The 21,209-nt window shown below is 35.9% G+C and overlaps 1 protein-coding gene across 2 annotated transcripts in view; it reads right to left on the bottom strand.

Moving 5' to 3' along the window:
• Window positions 1–21,209, bottom strand: part of BABAM2 (BRISC and BRCA1 A complex member 2) — a 163,445-nt gene that overhangs the window by 136,917 nt on the left and 5,319 nt on the right. For both annotated transcript variants that reach the window (XM_084202711.1, XM_084202712.1), the window contains exon 3: window positions 5,744–5,820. In XM_084202711.1, coding sequence (XP_084058837.1) covers window positions 5,744–5,820 — 77 coding nt within the window. The remainder of the gene's footprint in view (window positions 1–5,743; window positions 5,821–21,209) is intronic.

The raw sequence follows: 21,209 nt of genomic DNA, 5'->3' as shown, positions 1-21,209 counted from the left end.
ATCTCAGGAACTTGCAGTTCTGTAGCTGGGCAACTGCTTTCTCAGAAATCTCAGTAGTAGAATTGAAGTGGAAAAAGATGAGAACAACAGATAATTCAAGATGGGATTAGAGACTGGTAGAAATTAAATCCAGGCAACACTGAAGAAATTAAAATAGAAACACTGGGTAGGTGAGAAAAGGAAAGGTAAAGTCAAAAGATAAACAGATTGAAACAAATGGACCTGAGACCATCACCAGTATGTGAAGCCCAAACAGGTGAAAAAAGGAGGAAAGAGCAAGGTAGCAAGGCATTATGGAAATACCACTGTGGAGGCCTAACGTAAAATCTTTTAAGCCTCTTTAAGTCCACACTTGTACATAGATACTTCTAAGGTCACTTCTCTTGATGAAGAAATACACTAGGACTTACAACTGCAAAATATTCTGTCATTTACTTGCTCAAGAGAAGTCCAGAACATTAAAAAAAGTGAACAAAGAACCCAAGTAAGAGAAAAGTGATTATTTTAAAGGGGGAAATACTGTTGTAAACTTTGTATTCAAAGAAGAAGTCAGTGTGAGATTAAACTCTCTCTTGACATTCTCATTAGGTACACTCATTAGATAACAAACAGGTTACTGAGAGAGAAAGATTTATTACTCCTGCCACCTAAAGCAAGACTCAGCCAAACTTCAGAAAACATATTGCCTGGAAAAATCTTTGGTAATTTGCGTTACCCTAAAAAAAGACACTTATCACACAGGTAAGGATAGCACCTAAGTATAACCTGAATTACAGCAACCAGGAGCTCCTGTAAGAGCCTCAACCTAAATACAGCCTGTGTAAAATAACCTAATGGTGCAAAAAACACTAACACATGCATTGCAGCAACATACTTATGAGTATCTTAAATCTTATAGCAACTTCAAAAATCATTTTTACAATTGTTTATTGGCACAATAAAAGAGTGTTTAGCAAATTACTTGGCAAAGGGGCAATAAGGTCGGGCTGTTCTCTACATTTATCTGTTTGTTTGTTCTTAATTACTTCCTTAAAATAGAAATCCACAAGAAGACTGGATAAAATTACTGAAAGAGTTCCATCACAGGAATAAAAACAGATGAAATTTTGTACCACATATTATGGGAGATATTCTTAGACTGGTTAGGCATCAAGACTGATTTCCTCCTTTAAGGCCCATAACCAAAAAGATTAATAATCAACAAACAAAAATCAGAAGCAAAAATTTAAAACTAAGCTTCAAAGGAGACACAAGAAACGTTCTTCAGGATCAAGGAAACCAATATGGTGGCAGCATAACCCAGAGCCATAATCCACTCACATAAAAACAGTGAAAATCAGACAGAAGATGAAAATACTAGAGTTCAAGGGGCCGCAGAGAACAGTAGCATTGCAAGGGCAACACATTGTTTAATCACTGTGAAATTCCAGATGACAGCACTCAAGGTCAGAGAGGGAAGGAGGCATCAGTGCCTGAAAAAGAAAATGTGAAGAGCAAAAGCAAAAAAAAAAAGGTCAGATTCCCTAGCAAGCAGCAATGAAAGCTTGAGTGAAAAAGAAAAGCCAAACCCAAGATATTCCAAGGATTTCTGGAAAAAAAATGGTAATTTGATTCTAAATGGCATGTTTTAATTTTAAAGACTATTGCAGCTTATAATTCTGCTTATTCTGACAATTTCTGCTAATATCTGCATTGATGTTTTATCAACTAAGACTGAAATACCTGCAAGAGTTACGGAACACTTCACGTCAAAAGGCACAAATACTTCATCAAAAAGGATACTGAACTTTTCTAAGCAGGTACTGTGATCCAGTTAGCAATAAAGGATACCTCTGCATGCTACCCAAAGTAAGCTTTGCTTTAGAAACACAGATTCAATCTCTTACAGGGCATTACAGTCTTCCTGAAAATAAAACTCCAATTAAGAACTCTGAAAAACTCAAATACAGAGAAAAGCATGGAGTTTCATGCAACAACATTGAGTACTGGATGAACTAGTAAAAACAAGATGGCCATCTCACATTTCAATTGACAGTCAAGGAAGACGAGGCTCAAGTTTTCTAAATAGTCCCACCATGAAAACAAACAAACAAAAAAAGTTATTTCCCTTACAGAAGAAAATAAAATAAAAGTGCCTCCCTGAAAACATGACTTGAAGTGTGATGGAAGACAATTAGTATGACAAACTAGTTTATCTTGAACACTGGCATAGTATTTTCTCCAGTATAAAATTGTGGGTATTTCCAAGGTCCCTGGCTGGAGCTGAGTAACTCTTCAGTGTAACATTCCAGCAGCTCTGCATATATACAAAAGTAAGGTGAATGTGACATCTTAAAAAAAGGCCATTACACAGCCAACAAGCCACTCTGAAGTTGCAACATGTTTGCTCTTACCGAAGTTTACAAAACAATTATTTTATATTACAGGTAGTTAGCCTTGCCTGCAAGTACGCTTTCTTTTTTTTGAGAAGCTGTGAACTTTCTGGTCTTTTGGAAAACAGGATTGCACTGTGCAGTTACACTTCCCTAAAGCAGCACACCAACAGTTTCCAACACACTAGCATTGCTACAAGGGTGCCTGTGCAGTGGCAGCGGTTATGATTGATGATATGCAAAGACCTAATCTGTTGCAAAGAGGATGTAAGACAAACCACAAAGGAACTACACACTTCAGCCTCTATTTGGTACCATATCTGAACCCATACACTGGAGATCCTGAACGCGTTCAGCCGATCTTTTTATTCTGGCAGATTTCGCAATTTTCCTTTGCAGAAATATTCTGCCCTTGAAAGATAACATATCTAGCAACAGCCTACAATAAAGTATCTAAACATCTCTGTTTGCACACTGTGCCTGTCTTCCCCTGCCATCATTACAGATCTAAACACAAAATTATTAAAGCTTTCTTGAATCTGCTCACATCACTATTTATTCCACATGCTGTGAGACTTAATGATTCACAGCATTTTCAAATATGTAACACTGAAATGTGGAGGATTATTATTACTTGAATTCACAGCTATTATTAGATACCTTTGAAAAAGATACACTTGTTTACACCTTTTTCAGTTGTCTTTGTTAAAATATATAACATGCACTGTAGGTTCTTTTTGTTGAATTGTGTATATGATATAAAAAAGTATAAGAATACTGGAGAAAAAAAACCCAGATTTCTTGATACTGAAATTTAATGCATATTCCATAATCATATTTCTAGGTACTCTAACTGGACTACAGTAATTTAATATATGAATATAGCCTTTATGTCCGTGCACATGCATATGGGCATTTTAGTCTATCCATTTTCCTTTCTGAATCAGGAACAGCTTCAGTCTCTACTTGAAATAAGACTAACATCTCTCAGAATGTACAGACACAGCCCTGTATAAGATAAGATGGTCCCATAGAACATGCTAGCACTCTATAAAGCATGCCATCCAGTGAAACATATTTTGACTTGATCATAGTCATCAAACAAGACTCAAGTGGAATCTATTACACATTGCAGAACACATCAAGACTCAACAGGTCAAGTTTACTACACATTTTAACAATTTTTAAAATAAAAGTTCTACCTGGGAGAGCAGTTGGCTTCATACAATACAGCTATTACTCACAAGACTTTTGAACAAATGCAGAACCACTTCTTTTGTCTTAAAATAATTACTAGCTAGGACTTAAATCTTCCAATTTTATTCTGTGAGAAAAAATAATTGGTAATCCTCTTGAGCCATATTTTAATATATTTAGAAAAGTCAAAATAGCTATAGTAAGCTGATACATGAGCCTGACTCCTCTCTTGAACACCTAAGTAAGCTTCCAGATCTACTTATGGGAAAGCCAACTTTCCTTACAGGTGCCAAATGGAAGCTTTAATGTACTTCTAGAACATAAGAAGCTTAATTTTGTTGGTTTCTGTTCATAAAGAATAAGGACTTCCAGTGCATGACATATTGTAAAAAAAAAAAAAAACCAAAAAAAAAACAAACCAAAAAAAACCAAAGCAAAAAATCTGCAGAAGGAATACAATAAAATACTTAATACATAAAATGTCTTGAAGAGCTACAACATGTGTATGGTGCAGTCTAAATGGATACTATCAAAGCAGTGTTTTAAATGCTTACCATTTCTGTTCACACCATGTACCTGCTCCTCCAGACAGCACACTTTCACAGACTCACAGGATAGCTAGGGCTGGACAGCACCACTGGAGACTGCCAAGTCTAATCCCTCAGCTCAGAGCAGGGCAAACAGGGGAGATTGTTCAGGGATGCCCAGCTGGGTACTGAACAGCCCCAAAGATGGAGATACACAAACTACACAAACTCTGAGCACAATCTGTTCTACTTTTTGACCACCTTTGCAAAAGAGTTTTTCTTGTGTTTGAATGAAATTTTCTACATTTCAATTTGTGACCATTTCCCTTCAGCGACCACCACTGAGAAGAACCAGGCTTCTTCATTTATCCCCATCAGGTATTTATAAACATTGGTGAGATTTGCCCTGAGCCTTCTTTTCTTAAGAAGCCCCAGCTATTTTGGCCTCTCCTCATACAACAAATCTTCCAGTTCTTGATCATCTTTGTAGTCTTTTGCTGTACTCATTGCAGTATGTCTGTTGTCATCTTATTGCAGGGGTCCCATACTGTTGTTTCCTTATCACAAAAGTTTTATACCTTCTCGATGTTTCTCGTGGGCAGCTCTTCAGAGCACTGACTCTTTCTTCTTCACAAAGTAGCCAACTGACTCCAGCTCCCTTCTCAACCAGCCAACCCACTCTTTTATAGCACTCTTCTTCTTCTCATTGGGTACAGCTGTGGCCTGTTAAAGTCAGGCCTGTTCCTAATCTTTGACAATTGGCCCAGCTGCAACTCCTTAGGGGTAAGATTACTTTCTACACTATCTTTATTTTCTTATATGCTATCCCCCTACATATGTCCATGTTACTCTGGTAACAGACAGACTGACCAGAACTGGACATAGTGGTCTAGGCATGGCTTTACCAGAGTTGTCCTAAAACTATAAATGCCAAACCTTTAATTTTACTTTATCTGAAATTCTTCATCCTCTCTCATTTTTCAGTTGTTAGAAATAAAAGCAACACAATCATTTTTCAGCAGTTCAAGTGTTTAGAAAATGTTACCTTCTAAAAATATACAAAATTAAATTTTATTTTTAACCTTTGAAAAAAAACACAAACTAAGACAAACAGAACACACACTAAGAGTGGGCAAATGAACTAGTTGCCTATAGGTTCTCTAAGGATAAAGATGATTTAACAATGGAGAAATCAAATTCATATTTCTCTGATCTGGTCAATTACACCAGTCATTGTTTAAAGATACCTAATAAAATAGCAGACTAACATCTTTTATTGGAGCTTAATAAAGAATTATTCCTAAAAGAGACACAAAGAAATAACACAAAACATATAGAACTTATAAATGAATCTAAAAATGGTCATGAGATTATCTTAGTCATAACATTTTATTAGAAATACCAGGTTGTGACTCTTGGCTTTTAGAACTCATCTTTCAAAACTGTAGTCTCACAGAAGCCTTTAAACTTATCTTAAATATTACACGTTCCTGATGGTTGCGTGTTCTTGGAACTGAAGCGTTAGGAGAAAATAACAAAGACATGTATCTCAAAACTCACAAAGTTAGACAGACACACTGGAAAATTAGTGGGACATGGAACACTGAAAGAAAAGCCAAGATGCAGCTGCAAGATTTTTTAACTTACATTTGAGTGTTTCTCCTGCATAAGGGATATGTAGTTTAAACCGATCACAACTGGGTCCAGGGGTCAAGGATGTACAGCTAAAAAGGAAGATAAGAGAATAAAGAATGTGCTAAGCAGTTACAGATGGTAGCAAACACTAACATTATTCTACAGGATACAAATGACTAATAGCAAAGATATTGTGACTACTAGAAATACTCATCCTTATGATTCTGAGAAAGAATAAAAAGTGGGAAAGATGCAGGAGGCCCATTCTCTTTTGATCAGCAGTTCTCGCCATAGCATAAGAAATGTTAGGATTTGTGTCAACTCTCTCCTATTTTAAAAAGAAAACATACATGCAAAATGCTCTGGTTTGAATGTGTAATCAGAATGCTCTTAATTAGTCAGTCAAACCCATCAAGTTCTCCACTTTGTATACAATTTTGCAAGTCACAACTCTGTATGTCACAGTAACAGGGTTATCTGCTCCCTATCCCTGCCACCCACATAACGGGGATCAATCTTAATTTTAAGCTACTAACATTTATTAATTTTTTACCTATCATAACAATTAAGTTCTCCCTTGTGGAAAAGTCTCACAGTAGCCTTCAAGAGAGCAAGTTGCAGCATCAGCTACCTGAGGCTATAACAACTGAGCATGTTATCTTTTTTGGTCTGTGACTCTCCTGTTTATTTGGAGCACTGGAACGGCAGCTGGGCCTCATGGTGGTAAGTGAGCACTTCAGGAATAGAAAAGTCACTGGAAAACTGTTTAGTGCTTGGGCCAGAGATGATGAACTTTTTCATAGCTTCTAAGTCCCAGACCAAAATTATTGCAAATAAAAAAATCTCAAAATTTCAGCTGCAAAAGATGAAACAGGGACATACATTGTTTCCCTGGGAGGAATGGTCCCTGCTGTGGGCTGCTGGGCATATGATGAGTACCAGGAGCAAAAACACTGGAAGCCCTTAGAAGTTCATTGCTTTACAGTTTTAGGGATCTTGATAGCCCTAAATCTTCTTTCCAGCCTAACATTAATGGGAACTGTTTATAGCCCCAGCACAATTGTTGCAAGCCACTTAAAGCTACACTGGTCAATTCTAGAAAGATCAGTAAGTGATAAGAAGGGTAGACAAAGGTAAAATAACTTGACCAAACTTATATATCAGATCACTGGTAGAGGTCTAATACATACCACTGACAACATATTGAAACAAAACCCACATTTACTGGGCTATACACACATCCAAAAGCAGTAAGATGGGTAGGCCAGAAAATTGTCCAAAATTCTGATCCTACCTTGTCAGAAACAACATCCTAACTCCTGCAGCTCTATCTCTCCCACTGCACAAGAGGCATCAGGGAAAATTGAACAATCTTAATTCTCACTCACATACTCAAAATGGTTCAGAGAGCCACTTTTCTCAGGTCCTGGCTCTACAGTCTCTTTCCCTCTTTCCACTTGCAAGTTATGGAAGCCATATGCACTAACTTCAGACTGTTTATATTCAGTGAGCTACACTTACTAAAATCAAATTGGTGCCTGCATGTAGCTTCCTCAAAAAGAAGCAACCATGAAACTACAGATCAATTAACTTAAATGAAGCTTTCACAAAAATACTAGAAAACATAAGCAAACTACTTATGTGCAGCTAGAATCTATGGCAGATACAATTAAGAGCCACATGCAGTTAACAGCCTACACTGATTCAGCAAGAATACACCACATTTTTTCAGTATTACTACAGAAACTAGATAGCAGTCCTTTCAAATCAAAAGGAAGAAACACATCTATCTTTGTCTGTCTTTGCCTTAGAAAGGTTTTTGCAACATCTTGTGAGAGTATCATGAGAAGCAATCTAGAAATACATAATTTAGATATAAATTATCTACTATCAGGTATGTGCAGACTTGAATGGAAAGCAAATTTCAAAAAAGGACTAGTTTACATCTTGCTTCGTCCAGGAAGAATGACCTGACTCAGTTTTCTTCTACTGGAATAATACTTCACATGGTTTTTAAAGACTGAAAATGGAAAAGAAATGATGCTTTGTGAAACCTGCTGATGATGCAAATGTGAAAGGGAATACAGTATGTTAGACAAGAAGACCAAAGCTGAAATATGTTTTGATTTAATAATTGCACTATTTATCTTTAAATTTCATCTAGGTAGGGCTTTTTGAAAAAAAGTGAGTATCACCAGCCTCATTGGGAGTAAAATCAATTTAAGAATACAAAATATTGGATCCCTAGTACAACAGAAACAAGAAAATATAATTATTTTCCAAGATGCACTTTTTTAATAGGACAGCAAAATGGGAGTGTCCACTGTTAGGGCGTTTTAATGGCTGTGGATGAATTTAACAGCTATACAGACATTATTAGCTAGTTCCAAATTATTTCTATGGCTTACAACAGGTATAAGGCCAATTCTAGGAAGCATAGAAAAAAAAAAGTGCACCATAAAAAACCCTTTTCAAGTTCTAAAATATCCCTGCAACATTATTTAATATTTAATGAAAATTTCTTTCAAAGTATCACAGGTCACAGTCTAAGACATTTCTCAAATACCATCAAAATTATACTGTTGTTAGCTTTTCAACAGACACAAAAATTTCTGATCCTGCAAATACCCACCAATCTATTCTTTTAGCACAATGGGCCATTTGGAAATACTTACGGAAAGTATAATATTCTTTAACATTAAAATAAAAGCTTTATTTAATGGTAAATGTCCCTAAAAGCAATACTAAGTGCTTTTCCTATATTATTATACTGTACTAGAGATGTTTTTAATTTTATTGGTCTAGAAATGATAGAAAGTGACAGTATTAACTTTTTTTTCCCCCCAAAATTGCTTTGGCTGGGCTGCACAAGAGACTTCAATAACTGCAATAGGCTGAGCAACCAAGCAGAAATATTATATACATCCATTTGAAAGGAGGCAGTTTCTTTTTAGAATAAACAGCAAAAGAACAAAACTCCTAAGGCAAACCAAAACTTTGGTACATGTAGGAGTCTATGTGTGACCTCATTTCAACAGAAAGCCTCGAGTAATGGCCTGACTATGGACATTATCTCCTGCTTGAATTTCCTTAACACACACACAACCTCTTAAAATTAAATACATGAAACATGACCTCTGTCTTCTCCAAAATGTAAGACTTTTGTTTTTTGGAAGTGCGATCATTTTCCTTAATGCGGTCTACACAAAAGTAACACTTAATAATGACTTGTAACTAAGTCTTTTAAAGATTATTTGTTGTCCTTTCTTTACAGGGAATTGACATATAGAACAATAATACCTGGTGTTGAAAATTAATGTCCTAAGCTGGCTCTACCTTATGATATATGGGTGTGCTATCTCCCTCTTTATTCATGGAAAAATATTACATTGGTTTGCATTTATTTATCTAAGTAATATCAACATTTTACATAAGAAAGCCACTGAAACCGGAATGAACGCTCTGATGCTCAGAGCAGTGATACATCTTAGTCTTCATAAGATGATTAATGCTATACCACAAGATCTCCCACCATGGTTTCCCTACTAAAATATCAAAGAATCATCAACTTGAAAAGTTTCAGGAACCAAGGAATATCGTTAAATGTATTGCTTAAAATCATATTGCCCTATTCAAAGGGGGTGTGCTGAGACTTATGGTTGGAAATTGGAAGATGGAACTGAGGATGCAGAAACGACAGCTGAATACAGCTTGTTCCCTTTCACAGGAGATTTTAGCTAAGTTCTTTGAGCAGTACAGCAGATTAAATTCAAACTGAGATACATTACGTCCTTATGAAGTAATTATTCCAAGTAGGAGACAAGTAGAACATTCTTTCATTGAGTGTCTGATGTACCTTACAGATTGTCTGTGAACTATTGGGAAAAGGTTTCTTTCACAGTTAATACAATACACGTAAACTATTCAAACTCACTGTCAGCACCAGATGCTTAGTTATAAGTGTTCTGAATTCTTTACCAGTCACAGAAGGAAATAAAAAAGATTATCCAAACAAAACAACAACAACAATAATAACAATACAAACCAGGAAAGTCAGTTTTGCTGCTCGGAATAAGGCCTCAGTCTATAACAAGAGGTATAGTACACTGTATTTTTCTACTAAATGGATCAGAGTATCCTAAAAGAATGCAGTTCCTCTTGAGTTTAACAGCAAGGTTTCCTCTTATACCAGTGTATTTGTGATTGACTATTTTGTTGAATTGACACAACTTCTGTTTTGTTTAAGCTAACCTCCCACCCATTTTGATATTTTACAGGATTGAAGCCACTCTGATAACCCTAGATTTGAAAACCATCTTCCCATTAACTTGTGTTCTAAAACCATCACTTGAAAGCACTCCCAAGAAACGCAGTTTTAAATTATTTGGACTCTGGTAAGTTCTTATCCAAAATTATGTTCTGTGACAACTGAAGGGATTGCAACGAAACAAATGCACAAGTGTTTATCACCTTAATAATGGAAGTCAGGAGATGGATGGTTATTCTATCCAAAGACTTTTTAAAAAACTACAAAAACCCCAACCCATCAAGACCGCTCTCCAAACCCACCAATTTATATCCCAAAATTCCAGTCAGAGGCTTGTTTTTTATGCCACTCCTCAAATCTCCTGCTTAGAGCCATATAAAACAGCAAACATCCAGAACTGCCAACAGAAGTCCAATAGCTCTACAGGAAAATGAGTAATCCTCTTTTTATTTCTTCTTTTTTTGATTTGTGGTATAGGTGTAAGCTCAAATAGTCATGTAAGATTTATCTGATGACTATCATTTTTACTGATTAAAAAGTATGCAATGCATTTAGTCATTCTTCCTTCATAGATCACACAGCTTTACTCAGTGAATTTTACTGTACAATAGCAAAGTCAAATTAGACTATAAATTTTAGCCTCCATAATTTCAGGAACTTAATATTGCCACTGCCTAACCTGAATAGTCAGAGATGCAAAAGCTTCCTTAATCTCATGATGCTTAGGCTGCTACACTCACTGTTCTTGAGGATCAGTACTTCACTGGAACACAGACAACTGTTTTTTGTTCACCAGACTCTTGGTGTAAAAAAAGCCAATAAAGCTTCACGTTTTGTTAGAGACACCTCAATGGAGAACACAGCTAAAAACTAACACACACACACAAATAATAAGCAACACCACAAAGTCAGTTCTGACCACTGGCTGTACTCCCAACCCCTCCCACCTTACTTACGATATGTTCCTAACCATTCCTGTATGTGTTGTATAAAGATACTGTTTTGGGAAAAGGAGGTCAAGTGACTTTCACAATACAAGAGGCGAAGAATGAATATTATTTTAGGAATGACGAGACACAGTTCAATCAGAGCTCCAGAGGCTGAAGGTTTTGCCAGCAAGAGTCAAATGCAGTTCAGAGGCAAAGACAGATTGTTTGTTTGTTATCAATAAGAGGCAGCAAACTCAAAATTCCACCCAAAACTCTTTTGTGGCATTTGCTAAGAAAAGCACCTCAATGTTGAAATCTAGTAGAACAGCCTTTGTCGATGCATTCAGATTTTTATTTCCTCCAATTTTTGTAGATGGAAATCTGCTCCAGTGTTCCTTGAAGACACAGTATTTAATCCCATTTAATTAAGATTTAATTGCAGAACTCACAACAGATGGGTATGCCATGTACAGAGGCATTAAGAATAATTAAAGTGTGTGGAGGATGGAGGTGAATAAAAGGAAGGCCAGCAGGTGACAGGTTTTCTGCAAGGTCAGGAAACAGAAAAATGGTGAAAATCACATTTTAGAGCACTGACACTGGTGACCAAACCCTGTATCAGGCGGTAGCTCCCTGAAGCATTGCACAAATCTTTCCAGGCTCCTACACAGTATTTAGAGTATTAATCAGCTGCTCCTGAAAACAAACAGATCCAAGTAAAATTATGTCAACCAGGCAAAATTTGAAATGGGAGAGATGGGCTAGTCAACCAGCTTCCACCTCCAGTTTCCCTTCATATATAGACATATGTATTACGCATACTAGAGAGAGAGGGACTTGCTCTTAAAAGACTCACAGCATTGCTTTTGGGAAATTAAAACACAGTTACATTAAATCACTACTGAAATGCATCTCTTAATTAAAATATTAAAATCTGAAAGTCAACTGTTAATTATTCAAAAAACTTCCCAGTAGATAAACCTACTGTTTTCAGAAAACTCATTTGTACCCTATCCAGTTTCTTCAAACTTAGTATAAAATTAAACTATAGACAAAGACTACTTCTGGCATTAAAGATTATGATGCTGTTTTTGAATCCTGATAGCATAGGTGATAGTCTGCAATTGCAACAGCATTTCAAGCCAACAGTTATCATCTGGGAAATTCCAAAGTGTCTCCAGATATGTGAACTATATCCTCAATAAAACCTTGATCTGCTGTAAATGCTGATTTTCCTTTACATACATTTACGTTTTCTTGTAAGAAGTTCATTGCACTAACTGGAACTTTTAGAGAGCAGTGGGATGCGAGGCAGAAAGTACATACTGGTAAAACAACCCCTCACTTCTCTTCTGCACCTATAAGAAGATTTGTATTTTTTAAAGGTAAGTTCAAATGACTATTTAAAATCAATTCAGCTTCCAGCTTTCACTAGAAAGACCATATAAAAGTAGCTTATGCCTATCTTAGTAAAACAAATACAGCACTTGTATATTAACAGAAAACACAGATTTTCTTAATCTATGTCATAGATTTTCTTAATATGAGTGAGGGTTTGCCAAAGCAGATGTTGCAGGTGGAGAGAGCTCTGGGACTTCTAGAACTACAAATCTTCAGAGCTGCCTGAGTCTTGTGGCAGCAGTTCTGCAATCGCCGAAACACAGCTGCCTCTGCTGGAGAGAGATGACCAGCCCAGCCTCTCTGAGGGAAACAGAAGAAACATACCTATATGTATATATTTTGAATTCCTCTCAGAGAACTCCTACATTAAGTTAAAACACACACAAACTTCTCATGATTCTGGGATTTTTTTAGCACTCCTTGTTCATTTAGCCTAGTAAGGCTGGGTTTAGAACAGCTCTTTTCCAGCCACCATAGCAGGATAGTTGGAAGGTGCTATCACAAAAAAGAAATGTGAAGTACCACACTACTGTACTTGCAAAAGGACTTGAAAGAAAAGCTCTGAAACTATCTCAGAACTTTCCATTCATAAAATCTCTGTAGTTTAGGGTGGGAGATCATTATTACTGGGTCTCAGGGAGCTAATGATGATACTAATTAAGAAAAATAATTAAGCATTGACAAAGTTTTCAACAAAACATATTTTACAAACATGCTTTAGAAATGTTGATAATCAAACTGATTTCCTTTGTAAGCAAGATCTTTTATACGCTGGTAATTGCATGTAATTCTTTTTAAAGAGTACACATGGCACACACACGCCTCAAAAGAATGAAATAGAAACAGAAAATGAAAATTTTAATGAGGGAATGATCAAAAATTGAACAAATATAAAGACAATTGTGATGGGACAACACTAATAACATACACTATAGTATAGTATGTTTAGGTAAATAAACTAGTGAATTTGCAGTATCATAAACTGTCACATGTTCACACAAGAAAAAGGCACTCTTTCATTATACTGGAAGACCAGCTGTACCCCAAATTCTTGGAACTCATAAGCAAATTTTTAGTGAAGAGTATGAGGGAGTGGCAGATGCATCCTTTGGATTTACTTCATCTCCCTCCCCTCCTGACAGATTCAAACCATGTTTCAGATTTTCACAGCTGCCATTCAATTATCTATTATTTTGCAATGAGCTACAACCTAATAATGTGTCACATGTTTTATTTCTACTGTTCACTAAAGTGAACTCCATTTCTGGAGAAAGAAAAATAGAATCAGACAGGGAACAATTTTACTTTTAGCTTACTCTAAAAGAGAACCATTCTTCACCAAGTATGAAATTACAGTCAACCACCTGGAGTTTCATATCCTTTCAGTGTTCACAGAAAAAGCATACTCATACAGCACATCACAAAAGCTGAGCTATTATAAACATCAGCTTTAATAAGCTACATAGCATTGCTCAATATTGGCTGTAGTTGCCATAAAGACTCCCCATCCATTTTCTAAGCAATTTATTTCATTTTATTGGAAAATGCAGTGAATTGGTATCAGGGAAAAACCTCAAGGACTAAAATCATAGCCTATGTTTATATATTTTCCCCCTTTAACAAACTAAATAAACAATAAATGGGTCACATCCCTGCCCAGGACGGAGGGGTTGGAACTATATGAGCTTCAAGGTCCCTTCCAACCCAAACCATTCTATGATTCTGTGGATATTAGGTGGGATCCAGTGATCCTATGTCTTCTCTATTTCCCTTTCAAAGTTTTCTTCTAATTGCAGTTTTAGATCTTTTTGGTCACAGATGCCTATATTAATTGATTTCCTAATTTATAGACTCTTGGGAGAAATTTATATTAATACAACAATGAATTCAGTTCTTTGAATATGAAAGGTCAAGCAAGGATCACCACATTTAGAACATAAATCCATAGTTTGCAGTCACACACATATTTAAAAGGGCAACTTCAAATTAAGTATATTTATATAAAGTATTACAAGACTGGAGACACAGCACAAAGCCTATGAAAAGACAACACCTGAATAAAAATATCAATAGTTCTCCTATTTCTAGCATTATTGTAGATCAATTACAACAATAAAGATATGTAGTAGACTAAAAAGATCAAAAAGCAAAGGAAATTCACAGGTAAAATTACAACAGAGCACCCCGTGGAACTGCACCTGCAGAAAGCAAGCTCCACATCATTGCATGTTACATTTTCTCTAGAAGTCTCACTCTATAACCCCTCAGCTCACCTTTTCTTTCTCTAACTTCTCATTCTCACAGTTCACAGCCACCTCAGCAGCGCTAATACTATTTTCAAGATGACACCATAAAGCATAAGATCATAAAGCATCACTCTCCCCATGGTCCCATCTAACTACCTAAAGAAAGGAGTTCCATGTACATTTCTCTTGATGACAGTCAAAAAAATCTTCTTTTCCCCTGCAAATGCTTGTCCTTGCCCTCACTTCCAGCTCCTGTTTTCTCCCACCATCACAGCATGAGCTAGGCTTGGCTCATCTCTTATCAGCCTCGCAGGCACAGAAAACCATGTAGGCTCTCCAGCAATGACAAGACTATTTATAAGTACAGTCACCTTTAGATCCCAGTGAAAAGAGGGTCCAGTCTACCCTAAGTTCTTTTAAGTCTGAGTCTTTCTGCATTTATCTAATAAAACTGAATTTTGCCTATGTGTAACAGGTTAAAACTAAAACAATGGAAGTCCTGTACGCAGATGACACCACACCACTAGAAGAAATCTCTGAGGAAATTATTCCTTCTAAGTGTCTTCATTGCCTGTTTGCACTTGGCCTGACACCATATCACTCTCATAGGGTTTCAGTTAAGGCTTATGACTAACACTTATGGCAGCCTGGAAAGCAGGACAGATAATCACCATCTATTAGTCAAAAAAACTTCTCAGTACAGAAGAATTCTTAACAAAGAACATGAAACAATGTATTACACCCCCCACCCCCCCTCAAAAAAAAAATCCATGGCTGAAATGCATGAAAAGCCTACCAACTTCTACTGAAGAGACTGAAACCAACATTCTAGAGGAAGGAGTAGAAGAGAGAGAAAGAAATAATTAAACTGGGAGACATTTTGAAAGGTTACTGGTACTTCTAGCGATAAACAAGACCAGTCTAATCAGGTTTTTCTAGTGAAAAAAGAACTGACCATCCAAAACAGAACAGCCATTACTATGTCATATTTTTGGTCTAAAGATATTGTTTCAGTGATGCATACAGCGATGCGCAGGAATCTGGGGTTGGGTTTTTTAGGCAATGTAAGTTTAGAGAGCTTTATATTTGGCTTTTTTTTTTTTTTTTTCCCATAATGAAATTCTGCAATTTCCCCTAATTAACTCAGTTTTATCATTGCGATTCTTTAACTGTACAACAATAAAAATATTCAGTCCTAGTGGTCTAATTTTATTCTTTCAGTCATATACCACAGATTACAGAGAAAAGAACCTGTGGCCTACACTATGGAGTGGTTTGCCTCAGACACAAATTCCCTTCTCTCAGGAAAGACAAAATAAGCATGTTCCCTTTTATTGACTTTTACTTTTTTATGGACTAGTTAGGAGGCATACCTCACAGACTGAACTTGGTATCTCCAACAAAGACATCAATTTCAAGAGCAAACTGAACTCTGTTAGTTTACACATACAGCTCTAAGTATTCTTTTGAAATGTTCATTTTCAGTTAGAGAATAGCTGCTTCAAAGAATGTCCACACTGGGCAGTGCAATGCCAGGTAAATGCCTAAGATTGTATCTCAAGAAACAGATTAAAAATAATTAATTATTACATTTCAGGACTCATTCTTATTTTGCACATTGCTAGAGAATGATCTTCAACTTTGTTGCATACTAGTCTGTCAGGATAAAGCCTCTGATCATCTCCTATGCTTTTAAAGCCCCTAATCTCATCAGACAAGGTCTGTAACAAAAAGACTAAACCAAAAATTTGCAATATTTCGCTTCATATACATCCCAAGTGTACATTAGCTTTTTAATGTTATGCCATGTATACATGCATGCATATGAGAGAATCAGGTATACAAGGAATAAGCGCATATATAAGACTGGAGAAACATACTGACCACCTATCCAGAAAAGTATTCTCTACTAATGAAAAGGGAAAAAAAAGTGAGCTGTTCTCAGCTTCTGGTGAAATATAACATGCATCCAAGACACATGGCATGCTAGAGATCTGTTCAGTTCACATAAAACAAGTGCAAGGATTTGGAAGTGAAGAAATTGGACTGGATACCAAGTATTAGATTTTAGCTGTCTTTATAAAAAAAAATAAAGTCTTAGGAATTTTTTCTCCTGTAGTGTTGCACAATGCAAGGATAGGGGAGACATCTGTTACAACCGAAAGACCTGGGCATGGACCTACACTAACACAAGCCCCATTTTCAAGAAACATTCAAAAAATTCCCAACATACAGATAGCAAAACCACATTTAAACACCTTGTTAAGGTTCACCTTTCCTACAGCATTTGGCACACTATTGGTAGATCATGTAATGCTCTCTTTACACAGAAAAGAAACAGCTGAACCAAATAGTTTCTTCTCATTTTTATTACATGAAAATAGTGATAAACACTGCATTTACCTTCTTCAAGGCCAAATAAGAGGAAGTTACTCACTGTCCCCATCTAAAAATACAAGGAAAGACATACTGTGCAGTATTTAAATTGAAAAAAATCTCAGGAAAATGTATGTAGTCTTTTAAATGAGAGCCCAAGTTACTGCAATCATCTAGTGCTACCTTTACTTTTTAAAATCCTTTCTTTCCTCATAGCACTTGAAACTCACAAACAAACTTTTTTATTCTGAACAACTTCAAGAACCTTGTTTAAAACTGGTGTAAAAAGAATGCCAAACATTTGTGGAGATTATTTATAAAACCATTGCCAAATGCATGCCCTACACTTTGACTATTTACTAGACAGAAATTTTGCCTTTGTTTTTTCATCATTTAGAAACAAATGCAGGAGAATGAAACCTTGGGGACAGTCAAGTGTTTTTCAGACAGCACAGAAAAACTGCTGTTCCAAGTGCTGCTCCACAGCACCAACTCTATCAAACTGTCCCATCAGAGCTTCAGCCTTTTCCATTTTACTTGAGAGATAAACTTCTAGTAGTAAGATTCTTTGTAGTGAAGAACTACATTTGTCATTAGAAACTGGAATGAAACAACCTACATTGTATACAGCAGTAAAGGACTCATAAGACCACACCTCCTAGAAACTGCCACATCCTTTCTAGTACACACTTTATACAAAACATAGCTATTTTTTGAAACAGGTTTTCATAGTACTTGTGTTCAGAAGAGACAGATTCATTAAGCTTCATACATAAACATGTTAAAAAAATTACCTACAGACACCAATGTGAATGATGGATATGAACCTTCCTCAAGTAACTAAAGTGCAATCTTTCATTTTAAATTAATCAAATGCAAAAGACCAAGGCAAAGCTTTAAATAACTGCTACAGTACTATAACAGTATTTCACAGCTAAAATCAACATTATTTCACAAAATATGCACATAAAAATGCATATTTACTTTAAAAAGGGAAATGCCCAAAAGAAAGGGAAATACCAAAGCATATTGCAGTCTACTTGATAACAGAAAAAAAGTAAATCATCTCTGCTTCCTAGGAAGCAGGGCAATAAATTTATAAATATCTCATTACTGCTTGATAATAAATTTTTATGTTGAAATTTACTCCAGAAAGAATTGCATTCTTTTGACCACTCATATAGGTTTCTTTCAGGAACATAACTACTTGCACACATAGCTCAATATCAAGCAGAGAGGCAGAAATCAATAGCGAATAAGACAAGTGAAAAGAGCAAAATACTAACATGGTTTACTACAAACCACTTACATAAAAATTCCACAGTTAATCTTCTCATAAATATGGAATAAATATAACCATGAAAGTATGAAATTTAAAATTTTGTTATGAGTGGATATCTAAAAAAATAGAATCTTAATATATGCAGCTTTAAATCACTATATTCATTTTGAAATTTTGCCTGGTGGAACACATCAAAGTAATTTAAAAAAACAAAATCAAGTTTGTTGAGTAAGAAGAATAGGCTTGCAGCATAATTTGAAGCTCAAGCATGGGCCCTGATGAACAGCTGTAGGGGAAAAAAGAGCTCTCAAAGGCAATGACCACCACAACTATGTCTTTCATTCTTGTAACGCACCATAGGAAAAGCAGCAGTGTCTTAAATAACTGGATTCTACATTATACAACAATTAAACACCCTTCACATAGGAAAATATCCTCTATTTCTAAATCTACATAATAATCACTTTTCCCTATTCAACATCTTTCCCATGATTATATGTGTAAATGCTAAGAAAAATGCTGCAGCCACAATTCAGTTGGTTATGAGTAGATTTTAATATCTAATTAAGATGGGTCAGTATTTCAAAGAGACACTAGTAGAGATTAACTGAATGATACAATAAATGGCATTGACTCAAGTGGCAGCAGTATTTTCTTTGGGTCTAGAACAAAGTAATATCCTATGCAAGAGTTAAATATGCTTTCATCCACTCTGTCATCTTGAAGAATGTCTTTTATTAATGCAACACAGACGCCTGCCAGGATTTTCTTATCACCAGAATCAATGCTGCTTAAGGTGCTATATTTCAGACATGACCTTACACCCCAGTTCTACTTTTGTTCACTGTGGGGCCCTATTTAGAGAAAAACTTGGCCACCTAACCTTCTATTAGTATTTCTGCTGCAGAGTCTCTTTCTTTTCTGTTATGCCATATTACTGAGCTCCATTCAGGGGTCTGCATCAGTAGGGGCCAAATAAATTCTATAAATAGTACTTGGTTCTGAATATCCTAATCATAGATGTAAATATATGTGTCTTATGAGACTGGTACTGTCTAATAAGTTTGTAAAACACACAGACATTATGAAACTGTAACATATTATTATAAAACATTTACATACTCAAAGACTGCAAAACAATAGGGTTTCCTTACTATGACATATTTCCCTCCCACACTTGAAAGCAAAGCAAATTAACATATCATCATACTTCATACATCTAACATCAGCTCTTTAATACAGTTTATAAAACACAACAAAAGTTGTCAATCTCAGCAATAAGTCAGAATAAGTGCAAAACAAGCTCCTTACTAAAACTATCTGACATATGGATTGACTTTTCAAATAATTAAAGGCTTAATATGCTTGATTTACGAATCAAAATCAACGGATGTGGCGGGCTAAAATCTGGTACTTGATCTTCCACTGGTGAAACAGAAAGGAAATACTTTCCACTTCTGAGAATGTCAAAACCAAGGCCCTGAGTGGGCAAGGCCTTAGAAGTACTACTTTATTTAGTATATTACCATCATTCCTTGTTAAGCACAGCTCCTGTTTCTAAAACCTAAGAAATGAGAATGGATGGATCTTCAGTTTCAACATTTTATTTTGTTATACCTTGTAAAGCACTGGTTCATTAGGGAAGGGGAGTAACAACAGTAGCTCCTAATTTTCTCTAGGAGTAACAGTACAGTATGTGACAGTGGAGCAACCATATAGCTCCTCCCCAGAAGCTTAGAAATGCTTCTGTTGTCAAAATTAATAGCTATTGAGGTGGTTACCTTAAATATTATAAGATTTTAAAGGTTACAGTAAAATTGCATTTATTTATTATTTAAAATCTTCCACATAACACACCAGGTAAAGCAGAAAATATCTGCATGTTCTCTAATAAATTTAAGCTAGGCTAGGGTTTTAACAGCCCCTGTGAATAAATGTACAATCACAACTCAAAAGTAAAGTTTCTGAACGGATAGTACTCCCAAGTGGTCATACTCACTTGTGAACAAGAACTGCCCTTTATCTAACTTCAAACATTTAATCTAGCACATTTAATCTAAACCTGCCTGGTTCCACTTCCTAAGTTTAAAGCCTGATTTCAACCCATTGAAACGGAAGGGAGTTTTGCAAATGATATCCTGAACTTCAGCCCCATTTCTCTAAAAATAGTTCTCATTTTCTTACCATTTATGTCCAACTTCAATGGCCTCACAGTTCTCTTTCTTCATGTTGATATCACCTACATTTGCCTCCTCTTCTGATTATTTTGCCCACATTATTTTGTTTCCTTTTAAAAAGTGGAATGAAAGTGAAAGTATACAGGCATTTGAATCATCTCATGATGTGAGGACAGGGGAGGCGAGTAGGCCAATGGCCTTCAATTCATTTTTGAACTCTCAAAGCCCTACAAAGTTTTCCTCTACAGTCAGTATGAAGCAACAAATTTAAATCTACTAACAAGGCTGAGGGTTAGGGATCTTGCTATTTATCAGCTGACATGAGACTCTGAGAAATAGTCTGTGGAGTGTCAAAGAACTCCTGTGTCAAGACCACTGAACTAGATCCTGAGTTATGGAAGGGACATGTCTGTAATACTGTGATTCATCCACAGTATGGTAGGTAATTCTGCACCGTTCACCAGTTCAGCGACAGCATAAAGCACTAAATCATGAGAATTTTGTACTTCCATACTGACACATGAATTCAAAATTTTCTGTTATAAATAACAATTTATTTGTAACAAACAAAAATCTTTCCTAAAAACACATGCATGAAATTTACATTTCAAAGAAACTTCCAGCAATTGTAAATTAATTTTGCTTACAGCAATGGTTTTAGAAACTAGTTGTATCAAAGAAAGAAAACCTTCAAAATAATACTGACATAAATGAAGAATCGTGATTATCCTGACTCCATCTCCTAACAACCTCAAGCTAAAACAAAGACTCAACATAAAGAATGAGGTTTATGTTCCAGA

The sequence above is a fragment of the Fringilla coelebs genome (genome assembly GCF_963513975.1).
Source record: "Fringilla coelebs genome assembly, chromosome: 3".
Classification (NCBI taxonomy): Eukaryota; Metazoa; Chordata; class Aves; order Passeriformes; family Fringillidae; genus Fringilla; species Fringilla coelebs.
This window is presented reverse-complemented; position numbering and strand designations above follow the sequence as displayed.